This window comes from Augochlora pura, chromosome 8, assembly GCF_028453695.1.
Source record: "Augochlora pura isolate Apur16 chromosome 8, APUR_v2.2.1, whole genome shotgun sequence".
NCBI classification, from domain to species: Eukaryota; Metazoa; Arthropoda; class Insecta; order Hymenoptera; family Halictidae; genus Augochlora; species Augochlora pura.
In genome coordinates, this window is record NC_135779.1 from 9,139,516 (window position 1) to 9,154,234 (window position 14,719).

At 38.4% G+C, this 14,719-nt stretch overlaps 4 protein-coding genes across 10 annotated transcripts in view; 2 read left to right on the forward strand and 2 right to left on the reverse strand.

Annotated features, from left to right (window-relative positions):
• Positions 1-7,826, reverse strand: part of LOC144474312 (phytanoyl-CoA dioxygenase, peroxisomal-like) — a 33,805-nt gene extending 25,979 nt beyond the window's left edge. The window contains exon 1 of the mRNA XM_078189039.1: positions 7,195-7,826. Coding sequence (XP_078045165.1) covers positions 7,195-7,241 — 47 coding nt within the window. The 5' untranslated portion in view covers positions 7,242-7,826. The remainder of the gene's footprint in view (positions 1-7,194) is intronic.
• On the forward strand, positions 1,802-10,711 carry LOC144474309 (scoloptoxin SSD14). 2 transcript variants are annotated; one of them, XM_078189036.1, is made up of 10 exons: positions 1,802-1,942; positions 3,484-3,744; positions 7,750-7,983; positions 8,126-8,349; positions 8,420-8,612; positions 8,681-8,881; positions 8,994-9,243; positions 9,469-9,662; positions 9,776-10,016; positions 10,429-10,711. In XM_078189036.1, the coding sequence occupies exons 2-10, from the start codon at positions 3,692-3,694 to the stop codon at positions 10,690-10,692; spliced, it is 1,854 nt and encodes a 617-aa protein (XP_078045162.1). In that variant the 5' UTR covers positions 1,802-1,942; positions 3,484-3,691; the 3' UTR covers positions 10,693-10,711. The 2 variants fall into 2 exon arrangements, with proteins under 2 accessions (XP_078045162.1, XP_078045161.1); XM_078189035.1 differs by lacking the exons at positions 1,802-1,942; positions 3,484-3,744 and adding exons at positions 5,901-6,063; positions 6,215-6,414.
• Positions 9,608-13,014, reverse strand: LOC144474313 (uncharacterized). Of its 6 annotated transcripts, none has more exons than XR_013494721.1 (5): positions 12,793-13,014; positions 11,953-12,134; positions 11,531-11,755; positions 10,168-10,300; positions 9,608-10,037 (listed from the first exon to the last, which is right to left on the reverse strand). XR_013494721.1 is itself a non-coding variant. In XM_078189041.1 (3 exons), the coding sequence occupies exons 1-3, from the start codon at positions 12,867-12,869 to the stop codon at positions 11,589-11,591; spliced, it is 426 nt and encodes a 141-aa protein (XP_078045167.1). In that variant the 5' UTR covers positions 12,870-13,014; the 3' UTR covers positions 11,137-11,588. The 6 variants fall into 6 exon arrangements, 1 of the variants encoding a protein (XP_078045167.1); XR_013494720.1 differs by having other exon boundaries at positions 9,608-10,100; XR_013494719.1 differs by having other exon boundaries at positions 9,608-10,300.
• Positions 13,015-13,087: 73 nt separating this feature from the next.
• On the forward strand, positions 13,088-14,707 carry LOC144474314 (nuclear protein 1). Its single transcript, XM_078189042.1, has 2 exons — positions 13,088-13,403; positions 13,891-14,707. The coding sequence occupies exon 1, from the start codon at positions 13,191-13,193 to the stop codon at positions 13,398-13,400; it is 210 nt and encodes a 69-aa protein (XP_078045168.1). The 5' UTR covers positions 13,088-13,190; the 3' UTR covers positions 13,401-13,403; positions 13,891-14,707.
• The last annotated feature ends 12 nt before the right edge of the window (positions 14,708-14,719 follow it).

The following is a 14,719-nucleotide window of genomic DNA, read 5'->3' on the forward strand; positions in this document are numbered from 1 at the left end:
TTGATTCGCGTGTTCCGTCTGTCGCTTATAAATTTGTCAATTAGAGCAGAAGGGAGAAATGGATGCGTCTCGTGTACTTTTGCCGTGCCGGCGTGAAGAACTTTGTCGGGTCCGGGTGTTGCATCAATGTTAATTATAGTTACGGTATCACCACCTAAATGATGTCTGAGTGTATGTCGTTAGTGCAAATAAAAGTATTGTTTCAACATAGTGTCGCTGTCTACTTCACGCGCGCCCCGTCAAGTCCGAATAGGGAGACCAAAACTTCTCTAATCTTTCACCGTGACATATCTTACCTTTTCAGAATCCCGCGAATCCTAATGTAACTGGGTCTAAACGTTGCTATGAAAATTAAATTGGTCGCCGAACAATTAACAATCCTGCCAACAATATATTTCCACTTTCATCCAGTCTTTTATAGACTATAGTTTCTTAACTTTTTCTTTTATTAACGTTGCTAGTTGATACTACAATTCATTACATTTGTATGGTTTGTTGTTGTAAAAGCATGTCGATTTCAATATTTGCTTTTATTTCTTTTAGAGTAGATTTCACGTCTATGATTTTAGCAAAAAAGTATCTGCCCGAGCAGTAAGAGAAGGCACTTGTAGAAAGAATAACTCGGAGTTCTCGTAGCAGACCTTTCTAAGGTTCCCTATGGGGCTGCGTTATACAATCAATTATGACAACACAATATGCACGTGACCGATACGTTGATCGCGCAACGAAGTTCCAATTATGCCTGACATTTCGCGAATCGTTGCCACATCGTGAAACTTGAAACGTAACTTGCAATAAATTCGCTTGCTGCAGGATCGTCGTCGCCTAGGTCGTTTCGTGCCAATGGTCAAACAACCGCGAAACTCCCAAAACTCATTTATCTGTGTGTAATCGGAATTCAAAGTTAATTTCGGCTGGCAGATTTTCCGGTCGCGACGCGGGTCGCTGCGAAATTATCGCGTTTCGGAATATCGTATCCATTAAACGACAATTCGATTCCCCTGCGAAATTAGAGTCTTCCGTTGTTTAACGTTCGTACAGCACCTTATATTAACCACGATGCACGTCCCATCGATTGTTTTTCAATGTCTACGGTCAGAATTTTAGCTAATTATCTGGGCGAATTCTATTAACTATGCTGTCCTTGAAGAGATTGTTCAATCGATACCCTTTTTCGACCGGTAACTGCATTATTCTGCTGAATGGGAAAGGTAAGATCTTTCGAACGGGATTGGCCAATTACGTAGGAGGATTCTGTGCATCAGCGCTCATTTATCCGAGCCTCAGATTTTCTTGGACCCTCCGAACGGTGGAACGGAACGATCTTGAAAGTGTGATCGGCGCCAGCGGCAGCGTCTCGTTACGGATTCAAATTTCCCGTCTCGTCGGACAGGCCACATTTGGTCTCTGGACCAGAAAAACTGGTAATTCGACGGAGCAGAAAGCAACAAGAAACGGTACGCGTGTACGGGATGCGACAAGGGGCCTCTTTTATAAACCGGGTCGATCCACCGAGCACACCCCGTCCTCTGTCGCCGCCGGAATTCAAAATAAGAAGCATTAATTCGGGCTGGTCGGCTCTCGACGAGGAACAAATAACTCCCTTCTCCGGTGCTCGCCACCTCGCAAACATGTTTCACAAATGTTTTCGTGGAGAGTCTCCGCCGATCCGGCCCTCAGAGCAGCGCTGCGCCGGCAAACGGTGTTCCGACACGGGACGACAACACCGTCCTCGACGGCCGATGGTGACAACGCGCTGAACTCCTCTCAATCCGCTTCGCTCCTCTCGGCAAATCGCGCGTATCCGCGTTACACGCTCGATAGCACGGGTCGGCGAGCACGGATCTCGTTAGTGGTGATCGAGACCGATCCGCGGACTTGGGTCACGTCGGATAATGAAACCGTCAAGGTCGCCGGGGAACCAGAACGAGTGCTGAACAAGGTACTGTAACATGTATTTTCCTCTTAATGCATCAGCGTCGCCAAGATGTATCTAACCGGTTCGTCGGCGGACCCCGCGTCTTTGCGCGTTGTCCCTCTCGAAGATGCTTCGTCAATCAACTAGATTTTGTTCATTGATGAAGGAAATTTTAAGCGATGTTTGTTTTTTGGTATTCTGCTGTTTTTTTTATAGGTATCCGTCGTGCTACATATAGCAGTTTATAAAAGTTTTCGTATACCTTCTAACTTTTTGCACCCGAAGCCATCTTAGCTTTGAATTCAAAATAGTTTTTCCGCTATTTTCAGTTTGTATGATCAAGCGCATTTTATATATGTATGAAATTGGATTTTGTGATTCACTCAACAATTACACTTTAAAAAAGGTGACTCAAGACTTCAAGGATTTATGGTGTTCAGTGAGAGGAGTAAAAACCCTTTCGATAGAAAATCGATTTTTAGTATCTGGAAATGTTCAATCGGTAGCAGAAAAATTCACTCGCGTTATCGAAAATTCTTAGACAGGTGCAAAAAGTCGATTACCTATCAAAAGGATCGATTTTTGGACTTATATTGACTAGCCATTCTTTACTCCTTTCGCCATAAGTCCTTATAGACTGCAACAATTTTTTAACACCCTGTACAACAATCTTAAATGGTGAGTCGGAGTCACCAGTTGTTGTTGCAAAATGTTAAAATACAATAACTATTTTAAAACTCGTCTAAATGATCTGAATTTTGTTTAGATGATGGAGATACTAGTCTACTAGACAATGATTAAAATGCTTATTTTTTAATGTTCCTGTTATTTGGAATGACCGCAAAAGTAGAAAACCATCGTTTTGTAACTTTTCCATCCGAGCCTATAACGAAAATTTAAAAAATGACTTTCGTAGATCTTGTGTAGCTTATGTGCGGACTGAATATTTGATCGAGATCGGTTAACCTAGTGTTCGAGAGCGAGTGGAGTCGAGGGTAGTGGGCTTCCCATCTCCAACATATAACATCCGTCCGTTACGTAAAGGCACCTCCGCCAGATTCGAAACGCATAGCTTTCGACTTCTCGATCACGTGTGTATTATTGTAAACGAAGACTACAATCAGCAAATCCCCAAAGAACTGTCCGCGATCACCCAAAAAAAATTGAAAAAACTGCAGATTTTTTACAATTTTAGGTGTTAAAATAGGTGTTAAAAATCGTGACAAGACCGTGGATTTTATTGATTGTGAACAAAAGAGAATAGTTCCGACTTAAAATAGTAAGAAGATTAAAATTACTTGAAAAGAAGAATGTATTATTTTGAATCTGTTACAATTATTAAATTAGGAGAAGAAACTAATACTTGGTTTCTATTTTTTGCAATTAATACGAACAATGCTACTGTAATTTCTCAGTCCGATTTGGAATTTTCAAAACTGAATGAAAATTTGAGTCTATTGACGGAAAATTTCGTTGTTGGAAATCCTTCAGATGGAAAACATCATTCAATGGAAAACATCTTTAGATAAAGGACGATTCACCATTTGGATGTATCTATTTCCCAGGGAACATTACCGCACGGACGCATAAATATGGCACGGTCATTTTCGTTGGAACACATACTGAACGTCAGATATCGTTGCCCACGTTTCTACGCACGTTTTTTTATCTAATATACAACCGGACAGTTTGTGTACCTACCGTAACGAGCGTTCACGTGGCGTCTTTTTCCGAGAGCTGGCAAAACTTGATAAGAACCAGAAACGGAGCACAATGACCAGGAGGGACAGCTTCGAGGAAATTGAGGAGACTAGGAAGGAGCCGAGGTAAGCTTGCGAATATTTTTTAATTAACGGCACGAAATGCTGCGGGGATCATTAAAACACTTTCCCGAAAAAACATTAAAACTAGTTTTATGAAACAGAAGTGCAACGACTTCTCGAACTAACTTTACTTATGCCGTAACGAAGCGATTTAAAAATCTGATGTATTTTTAACATGTTCCGCGTTGAGCTGTTTTTACTCGACTCTTCACATTATTCATTTGATATTTTATTAAAACTTAATGTATTATATTATATATACATTATTAATTATCCCATTCTTGCGGTAGAACTTAATTCTTTAGTTCTAAATTTATTATAAACTATCTTCTTAGCGCATTAAATAAACATATAAGCATGTACCACCGGTGGTACATATGGCATGGAACGTGTTAAAAACTCAACGCATTAAATTAATTTATGCATCAGTTTGAACAATTCAATGGAATTGAACTTTGAAGAACTTCAGAAATTGAAGAAACGTCAATAACAAATTTTCTATGAAAAAACTTTTTAAACAATGATGTTCCATCATCGGCTGTTTAAAATACCTGTAATTTAGTCACGAATCGATTTATAAGCGGTTCGGGTCCGTTGAAGGAATCGAATTTCTGCGGGAAGCTTCGAATTTCTTTCATGTCGATAGAAGGAACTAAGTGATAGCGATGAGATTGGCGATAATATTTGTCTGGGACGTAACAAAGGATGTTCGTTATCGTATCATTCGGTTTATCGAATCGAAACGTGAGAAACGAACGAAAGACGATGAAACGCGGAATTGGTCGCTCTGATCGATTGTTGTCCGAAGCAATCGCGTGGTCTGATCGTTTTCTGCGTCCGCGTTTTGCTGAATCGCATTATACGGAGCTCGGCGGTTCCTATAATTGTCGAATATCCGCTATAAATTGTCGCAATTGCATGCCACTTCCCGATAGCTCGTACCCCGCGCGTACTACGACCTAGATATATAACTCATCTTAATTGCAGGTTTCATTGTTTCGTTATAATATCAGTGTTCGTGAGACCCCGTTTAATTCCGCTAATTAAACATTATCATGCCCTGCGAGCATCTCCGACTCTTTGATCGCTCTGCTAATTTTATTGAACGGCGTTGAGCAGCAAGAAAAAAAAGTAATGGTCCTTAACTAAATTTGAAAAGCGCGTTCTTTGTTTAACTTTTAATTTATATTGTATTTTAACTCCTATAAGCAATATCTAACTTATACATATATCGCTAGTTTATCCATTTTTTTTTTTACTAAAATAGCAGTTTGAAATTTTATAAATAAGAAGTTAAAAAGAAAAGAAACGTTAATTGCAAGCATTATCGTTAGGCTACGAAATTTTATAAAATCTAAGTGTTTTTTATACCTTCAAAATCAATGTAGGAAAGTGTTTACACAATATTAACAGTATCCGTATCTTCATTGAAATAAAATAGAGAAATATTTCTCGTCAGTTTCATTTTTCATAAATTGTGTTATCAAAATGTATATTGGTACAATCATTCTCAGACTAGTTATCAGTAAATCAGAATTATTTGATAACTGTGAATATATATTTCCCAAACATGATATTGCATTTATCTGTTTTATCATCAATCGATAATCGCTGTTTGCTAATCACATATACGTAGATATGTTTACATTATTATGAGAGAAAAGAATTCATTATTTCACTGAAATTTAAGACGATTTTTATATCTGTTCCGTGTTGGTCTTAAATAGAAATTTAAATCATCTGTATCCTTCTACGAATTTTCAAATAATCCGCTACACAATACCTGCTAGAAATAATGGAAAGTAACAATTCCAGTTGCATTCGTTGGAATTGATTCAGTGTATACGCACTCAGAAAATGTTTATCTCAAATGGACCTAATTATCACGGCTTAATTCGAACTTTATCAACCCACCAATCGTCAATGAAAATACAAAATTTGAATAGCACACGTACGGCAGTTCAAAGTAGAGTACGAAAAATGAATTGTTTGAACTCTATCGTGCTATTTGTACAGCATCAAAATATTGCAAAGGCCCTCGATAATCTTGGTCCAGAAATAATCAAGGGCCGCATGTGCGCGCGAGGAAAAGAATCCTAAAAGAAGATGCAACTAAACGCGCATGTTCAGATTGATTTTGGTCTAGTCAGCTAGTGGTATTCATCGTGGAAAGATACGGTTACCGTGTCTCGCAATTTTCAAGATGCGATTACCGGTAGCGACACGTCCGAAATGACTGAGAGATTTCCAATGAAGCAAAACCGTGTAAAACACAAAGGAATTCGTCTGTAAATGGTGATCAAGAATCGTCAAATTGTCAAAGTGAGTGATTCGCCGGATTTTGGCACCTCTCAAACGCGACTTGCTTGATCGAGCCGACTGAAGATGGCGATAGCCGTTCACCTTGCGATCATTCTCCTTTGACGAGAAAATACGGAAATCCTGTGTCTCTCAGACACTTTTTCCTTTGTAGCAAAGAAAAATCATGACGTCCTCGGCATCGTCCAGCACGAGTTCTGCTTATGCAAGTACCGACGACATCCGTCAGTATTATGATAATGACAAACGTAATTTCCTCGACTCGGACGAGATCGGAACCGCTCGGCTTTTGCGACCGTACTCGCCCGGCCGCAAGAGAGTGGCCGGATTCATCACAAAACACTTTCGCAACAAGTGAGTGAATTTTTGGCGGGAATTTCGATCGCGCAAAGAACGCCTAGTTTTTTTTATAGGAGATTTCGCGGATACAGAGCAAACATCAATGTTAAAAAAACGCATTGGACCTACTCATCCAACTCGACTAGACTTGATCAGAACAAAAGTAATTTTTTGTTCTCTAAGTGGAATATTATGGAGCTATGAAAAACGGCGGACTATATCACTTATTCATATATAAGACACACGGAATTTGTTAATGTTATTACAGCTGATAATCGTTTCTGTTTTCGAGGTTTAAACATTTAATTACAGTGTTGTTGACACTGATGGATTCAATTTCAAAGTGCAAAGATAAGATTAACTCAAATGAGAGTGCAATATTATTTGTAACAAATTTGTATATTTGGTTGGATATATCTTTTGATTGGATACTATGAAAAGTTTTTAATAAAGAACGGAATTCATAGAATTTCGTTGATGTTCTTATATGGTATGAAAATAGATTATAATGCAACGGTTTGTAATTTCCAATTAAGAATTCTCCGTTTAACCCATTATGCGCCACAATTCAAAAATCAATAAAATTATGAAACTATCTACATAGGGCTTTTATTTTAAGCTTACTTAAACTGAATCTAGCTTTCTTTTCAAATTAGTCAAATGAACTACTGCAGATATAAAACCATAATATTATACATTCTAATAGATATTTGTGTCCTAACAAAGGGACAATGGCAAGTATTAAATTAAGAGAAGCATATATGTACAGATTTATTAGCGTTAGATAACACTTACTCAAATGTTGTTGCACATAACCTATACAGCATCCGTACATTCAGCATTTTGTTCTTCGAGGAGCTGATTAAATGTCAATTTTATTTTAGGTATTGCCGACAGTATAATATTAAATGAATAATTCAGTAACAAATTCACATAGATTGGTACAATCAGAACTATTTAAACTTATAAATCGCGAAATTTGTTTAAGGAAAAGGATAAACGCGTCAACTTCGATGCACTTTCAAACGCGAACTGACGTACGAGGCTTACAATCGTAATCGAAAATAAGTTTCAAGATATACTATTCGCGCGCAATTATCGAGTGGCGCTCTCTGTACTACACACGTGCAATAATTCAAATATGATAACATTTTCAGGGCTGAATTTTTGTGATACCGCAAAGTAAATAATCAGTACCATTCATAATGAGCAACCTTATAGCTACAACGGTAAGGAATTATCGTTGCAGTGTACAAATCAATCTCAATTCTCCATATACTCATCGATCGGAAAATTTGTTTACAGTTTAAACAAACAAGCACAAAATCTGACGAGTGAATTGATTTCCAGGTTTTACCTCACCACGAAAAACGTTATAATAGCCGGCGTAATACTAGCAACAGTGATTTTAGCGATAATAGCGGTTTGCAGTTTTTATGGGGCGGACAGAGATCTGGAATTTCATGAAAACGAAGAAGTGCCACCAGATCCGGAAACGGCGTTGCCCCCATCTGCGAGCAAGCTCAGAATTTTCAAACGTGGCGCCGTTTGCGCGGATGGGGCCCCATGCGCAGTAGTGGGCAAGTACGTAATTCAAATTTTCATATTTCGAGCGCAGAGAACATTCAACAGATTCGTGATTAAAGGATGTGCTTGTATCCTATAATTAAGATAATTATTTTTTAACGTTGTAAAAATAAAAAAACTTTTTTTTTAATTCCCACAGATCAATTTTAGAGAAGAACGGTTCAGCAGTGGATGCTGCAATAGCCTCCATGATCTGCAACGGCCTGGTGAACATGCAGAGCATGGGTTTAGGTGGTGGTTTTTTCATGACGATCTATGAGAAAGCAACGCAGCGGGCATTTACGTTAGTAGCGAGGGACAAGGCGCCATTGGCAGCCAACGAAACGATGTACGAAGGGAAACCGAAAGAGGCGGCCTTCATTGGTACGCAGCACTACTTTTTGTTTAGCTTTTACTTCTGAACGACTGATCAACAAAGCCATTTTGAACGTAGGACCATTATCTATTGGTGTTCCTGGTGAGGTAGCTGGCTATTGGGAGGCCCACAAACGTTTCGGTAAATTGCCGTGGGCAGATCTGTTCCAACCCTCGATCAAATTGTGCGAGGAAGGATACAATCTGACAAAAATCCAACACGACGGATTTCAGTTCAACGCAAAGAATATTTATAATGATCCACTCTTAAAGTAATCACACTAATACAACGGCTTGGTTGAGATCAATTGTGCGGATTTTAGAAACTGGTTCTTCGCAGGAAATGGTTTGTGAACCCGGACACCAATGATTTCTACAGACCAGGAACGATCATCAAACCAACGGCGGTTTGCGGTACTTTGCGAACCCTCGCAGAAAATAAAGCACCAGTATTTTATAATGGAAGCTTGGGAAAGCTTTTAATAGACGACTTAAAGTCGAAAGGGGCGATTTTGACAATGAAGGACTTGAACGATTATAGGTAATGTTGAGTATTAAACGGAAGACTTGGAAGCGTTCAACGGACTATAAAATGAAGTAAAAGAATCAGTTTTAATTAACTTTTGATGATTCATAACAAATTACAATTTCAGAGCTGACTGGGAGGAACCACTGACAGCGAACTTGTTCAATGGAATGAGATTGTACACGGTTGGCATGCCTGCCAGCGGAGCTCTTCTCACATACATTTTAAATATTTTAGACAACTTCCATTTCACTCCTGACAGTATAGCTGACTCGAACAGCACGATTCTTACGTATCACCGTATGATAGAGACATTTAAGTACGCTTACGCATTGAGAAACGAGATGAGCGATAAGAAGTTCGTTGACATGGAAGAAGTTAGTACCCTTGCCCCTCGAGCAAGAGACGCAACAGTGCACTCACGGTTCAAGGTCTAACATGGGAAGTTCGCCAGAAACGTTGGCAATTAACATTGAGGTTGTTGTAGCGATTATTGCTTGAAAACTATTTTAACATCTGGCAAGCTTCCCTTGCAAGGGAGAATTGTACTGAACAATCGTAAGCCCCTATCATCACGGACTTATGAGCATATTTAATTTTAGCTGACCAGGAATTTAACGTCAAGAAGTTACGCGCACTTAACTCAAATGAAGATAGACGATCATAAAACGTGGGACGATCCAAAGCATTATGGATCCTTGACACTGAACCCCGCGAAGGATCAAGGAACTGCGCATGTCTCCGTGATAGCACCAAACGGCGATGCTGTAGCTGCCACTAGCAGCATCAATTTCTAGTGTGTTCCACTTCTAATTAGTTGTTTATTACGTTATTTTGCTAGTCTCTTAAAGTGTACAATTATAAGCGCTTATAAGGCTGTTAAATATGAATTCATGTGAATATCCACAGTTTTGGAAGTGGGGTAGTCAGCGAGAGTACTGGAATAATCCTGAACAATGCAATGAATGATTTCGGTGTACCTTCTACAGTCAGCTACTTTGGTATTCCACCAAGTCCCAACAATTATATTAAGCCAGGAAAAAGGCCACTATCGTCGATGGTACCGTCGATTCTCGTTGATTCGAATGGCGATGTGAAAATGGTTGTTGGGGCTTCTGGCGGCACTAAGATTACTACAACAGTTGCTCAGGTCGGTATTCTTTATGTAGGGCTATAGAATTTCAGTCAATCGGAAATAGAAAAGATCTGGAGATTGAATGTGAAAACGGAATTTCTGAAAGAAATGTGTCGGTTTCCTTTCAGAAAAAGAATCTGCTGGATTAGTGGATCAAGTTTCGTACCTGAACTTTTTCTTTCCCTAGTATCTGCTGTTCCCTATCCTACCCAGAAAAGACCTTTCCATTGCCACTTGAAGAGAACATGCACATTTGTACTTCTTATTTTAGACAACAGTCTTTGCGCGTGATCTCTGGCCTATGAAAAACAGAAAATAGTGTCTTTTTATCGAGAAAATATAATAACAAAGTTAACGTCGTCACTTGAGCACAGATTTACATAAGCTTAATTGCTAAATTTTAATGATGCACTGCCTATAATTTCAGATAATAGCAAAGATCATGTGGATGGATCAAACAGTAAAACAAGCTATGGACGCGCCACGGATACACCATCAGCTCTATCCACCGGAGATCTCCTACGAATACGGAGTAGAAAAACAAGTGATTGACGGTCTGAAAAAAATCGGACATAAAACTGCAAGATACCGAGTTCGTGGGAGCGTTGCATGTGTTATTATCGTAAATAACGGTACCGTTTATGCAAACGCAGATTTCCGGAAAGGTGGGGACGTGTACGGGATCGATTAAATCTCTACGAACATTTTAAAAATCCATCTTTTCCGATTTTAACAGTATAGATCCCCAACTTGTAACCGGGAAACTTTCATCAAGAAACAATGATTGCGTCTTCGATTAATAAATTTTAAGATTCTTCTCTTTTTTAGAGAACCATTCTTGTTGTAAGTTTATCTTGTACGAAATTATAAAACCTGGACTTCCTCAGTAATAAAACTTTTGCACGTGGTCCCTTCGTCGTGTAATTGATTAATTTCTCTAGCATCTAATTTACGAGTGTGTTAAACGATCCTCGGATATTGTAAAGAGAAATTCTAGCTACTATCGATCGATGTACAGCAATGTATACTACTGCATTTTTATTTCAGCGGATGTCGAAGCATATTTGCAATAAAGCAAACAAATCTCCAAACTCTTCAAATTTTTACGAAACAATGTATAAAAATTTACATTCAGCTAAACGTCAATAATTCAATTATAACTTAACCATACCAAGCTACAAGAAAGACCATTATCGAACAGATGAAAACATCTATGATAAACTTATCTCCCATTTACGAGGAGAGATTTGCATTTTTCAAACCGCGCTCGCCTATTAATAGCATCGAGAAAGTGGATAACACTTTCCAGTTCGATTTATTAAAAAAGAGATAGATTTAAAAATAGTGCTGTAATGCGCAGGTAGTAGTGCGCAGGAAAAAGATACAAAATGAATATCGCAGATGGCGTCCAGCGAAGCATCGCTTGAATTCGTTCCTCAACTTTGTAACCGGTATACATAATACCAGTCCACTTTTTACATTATAATGTTCACTGACGACAAGATGAGATCGGCTGATAAAATACGTACCGCTTCAGTTGGCGTGTACCACGTTGACGTTTTAATTCCACTTACGTGTCGATCAATTTCAAGTAACCCCAACATCCTTTCGGAGATGTTGCGATTCGTGTAATCGCAGTAAAAATTGAGCTACTAGAATTGCAACCAAAATGCTGTTGATTGTCTGCAGCTCAATTACCACGAATGACGTTCTATTGGCAACCTTAGGGAACACGCTGTCTTCCAAGTCAGTATCTGCGACGCGGGTCACAATAGTATGCGATAAGCAAAAACGGGAGTGCAAAGGCCCCCTGTCGATTTCAAACTCATGAATATTCATTAGTGCTGCGCTTCCTCTTACGTGAAAACGCATCGGCGCAAGGTGTCACGACACTCGCAACTGAACGATTAAGGTCAAGCTAGACTATTTTCGTGATAAATTGTAAACACACCTGTCTCTATTGTAACGTGTTCTGGTACACGTACTGCTCGAAAACGCGGGCCATAAATAAACATTTCCACAGACTGCTGGCCGATATATGAGCCACTTTTCACGTAGGAAGCGTAATTAGTATCCCGCGCGACGTCTTCGATAATCAGAGCATATCGATATTGGAAATTGATTCCAGTTCCCCTGAAATTTCATCATTTCGTTTAGATCTTACATGCTTCCACTTCATTGTTTACGTTCGTGGCGTAATATGTACCTACAGGAAACGTGCTCGATAATATTTATTTGTCAAAGTAGTCTATATTCTATTGCTCTTATCCACGTGTTTTTTCGGGAACGATTAAAAATGAAATGTCGCTCACGATAACAACAGAACTTGTTGAAGCCAATGTTACCGTTGCGCATACGTGTTAATATAATATATGTCGACCGCCCTGTTTGTATCCAAACAAACGAACAGCGCTCAAAATTTGATATACTACTGCGAACCGTTGCTGCGCAATAAACTACACATGAGTAATTTCCACATTGTTCTTGGCAGAAATATAGAGTATGCAACAAGGTTAACAAACATATCAGACGATTACGACTGTGTACGCAACGCAATGCACTCGACAATTATCGACGCTGCCTACATGCAGTTCAAACCGCATCTTTTGGATATCCGTTTTTAGAAAATGTCTTGAATTCACACATTTCATTGATCATACAGAATTTGTTTTTTTTTTTTTAATTAGTTTCAAAGTTTAAAAACATGATATGTATATAGTGTGCTATCATTTTATCTTGAAGTGCACTTGCACGCTCGAGTTTTTCTAAACAGGGGGTATAGATAACGAACCGTGACTGGTGGTGTGTTAGTTGGTCTCTGTAACCTGCAGCGCAGGTCAATTTTACGTTCCAGCACTTTCTATCCATAGACGTTCTCGATTAAATTTCAATTATTCGAACCGTTCATTGCGAAAACTATCGAACTTGCGTATATCATTTGAAACAGATCAAGTTAAAATCGATTTATATTGCAAAGAAGATTGAAAAGCTAACGGTTGTAACGACGAACGGTTGTAACATTCGAAACGATGAACAATTGTGCGTAGCGCGCAGACGCGATAGCTCGAGCTGCCTATATAAAGGGCCGTAGAGTACCGCTTCGCGACAGTATTGAACAAGTGATTCCGCAGGTGATTTTCGACAGTGTTCTGCTGTTTTTGAGCATATATTTTTAAAGAGCCAAGAGCTATGTCTTACCATTCCATTGACGATTACGAGCATTTCATTTACGACTACGACAAGCATATTTTCACCGGACATAGTGGTAAACAACGGAGTAAGCGCGAAGCGTTGACACACACGAACCACTTCGACCCGAGCGGCCATTCCAGAAAGATCGTCACGAAGTTGATGAACACCGAGCATAATAAACGACATGATGGGAAAACCAAGGCATAAACTGTAAGCAACAAATATCTTCCGTTCGATCCCGCTGGAATTTCGAACTTCTGATGTATATTGTTACACGATTTGGCATTATCGATTCAAATATAGCCGGAAGAGTTCACAACCTTGGCCGGATTTAATGCGTATTTACATCGGATGTTTTTCCCTCCTACGCACAGTCATTTATATGTACACATTTGGATGTTTGTAGAAGTAAATTGAAAATCGAGTTTTAAGTTCAATAAATTCTTTCGCATTGTTTCGGTTATCGTGACTTCACCGATAACAGCCTGTTATTCTTACGGCTCCTTTGTTTTTGTTTCACTACTGCGCAACCATTTTAAAGGTGACTCATTTCTTACGTAAATACATGTTGCTTTTTGCATTTTTTTTTTAATAAACGGTAAATACTTAAAAGTGTACAACAATTGTTTTTTTAAAAACTAGAAAATAATTTCTTTGTTCTATTTCCATTTTACATATACATTTGTTTTTGTTTCAGAACTTTGGTGTTTGATCCTCCTTACATTTTAAAGAAGTATTAGTTTGATAATTATTACAGACTGGAACTCCTTGGATATCTCATACACGTATCTATACTGCATTTTCCATTATGCAGGAAGAATAGAAAAGGACAACAACTTGAATATATACTATATACATATATATTATATTAAACAGAAAAATCTTAATTTCCTTTTGTTCTCAGCTATGGCATTTAGTCGCTGAATGTAGATTATTACTTAGTATAAGATAATTAGCACTTAGTATACATAGGCTATATCCTACAATTACTGTTTATTATATTCATTAATATCGTAGAATAATCATTTCCTAAGTTAGACTGCTCTTACAACAGGTTCACCTGTATCAGGAGCTTTCATGACGTATGAAAGGGTGTTAAGTAATGTTTGTATTGGATTCACGCACATTGTAAATGCTCCTCTTAAAGTGTATTTCATTTATATGGTTAGCATCATTAACAATTGCTCAATTTAGGAGATAGTCATTTCTGTAACTGTAGCTTGTCATTTTTGGAAGGAGAGATCTGGGGTATATTGATCTGCATAAAGGGACGAACAATCGTCGACGCTGTCTGTATATCTATGGTCTCTTTCTTTGGAAAATCAGGCTATGTACAAAAATACTTCGTCTAATGCGAACGTTAAGAAAACGTATTTCTTATTGAAAATTCTTTAATTTTTGTTAACTTTATAAGACTTCTTTCTTATTTTGCGTTTACTGGAAAATTGAAAATATTACGAATGTCAAAACATGTAGCTATATAAAATTGAAAATAAATTTAGTAAAAAACTAAATGTCGTATTATC

What these genes read in the sequence shown, in the direction of transcription:
- LOC144474314 (XM_078189042.1), top strand. Translation starts at nt 13,191, where the DNA reads ATGTCTTACCATTCCATTGACGATTACGAGCATTTCATTTACGACTAC.
- LOC144474313 (XM_078189041.1), bottom strand. Translation starts at nt 12,869, where the DNA reads ATGGATAGAAAGTGCTGGAACGTAAAATTGACCTGCGCTGCAGGTTAC. An exon ending in CTAACACACCACCAGTCACG is followed by an intron (nt 12,135 to 12,792) that starts GTTCGTTATCTA and finishes ATGAAATTTCAG; the next exon opens with GGGAACTGGAATCAATTTCC. An exon ending in ACACGTTACAATAGAGACAG is followed by an intron (nt 11,756 to 11,952) that starts GTGTGTTTACAA and finishes CCCGCGTCGCAG; the next exon opens with ATACTGACTTGGAAGACAGC.
- LOC144474309 (XM_078189035.1), top strand. Translation starts at nt 6,034, where the DNA reads ATGGTGATCAAGAATCGTCAAATTGTCAAA. An exon ending in AGAATCGTCAAATTGTCAAA is followed by an intron (nt 6,064 to 6,214) that starts GTGAGTGATTCG and finishes TTTCCTTTGTAG; the next exon opens with CAAAGAAAAATCATGACGTC. An exon ending in ACTAGCAGCATCAATTTCTA is followed by an intron (nt 9,663 to 9,775) that starts GTGTGTTCCACT and finishes GAATATCCACAG; the next exon opens with TTTTGGAAGTGGGGTAGTCA.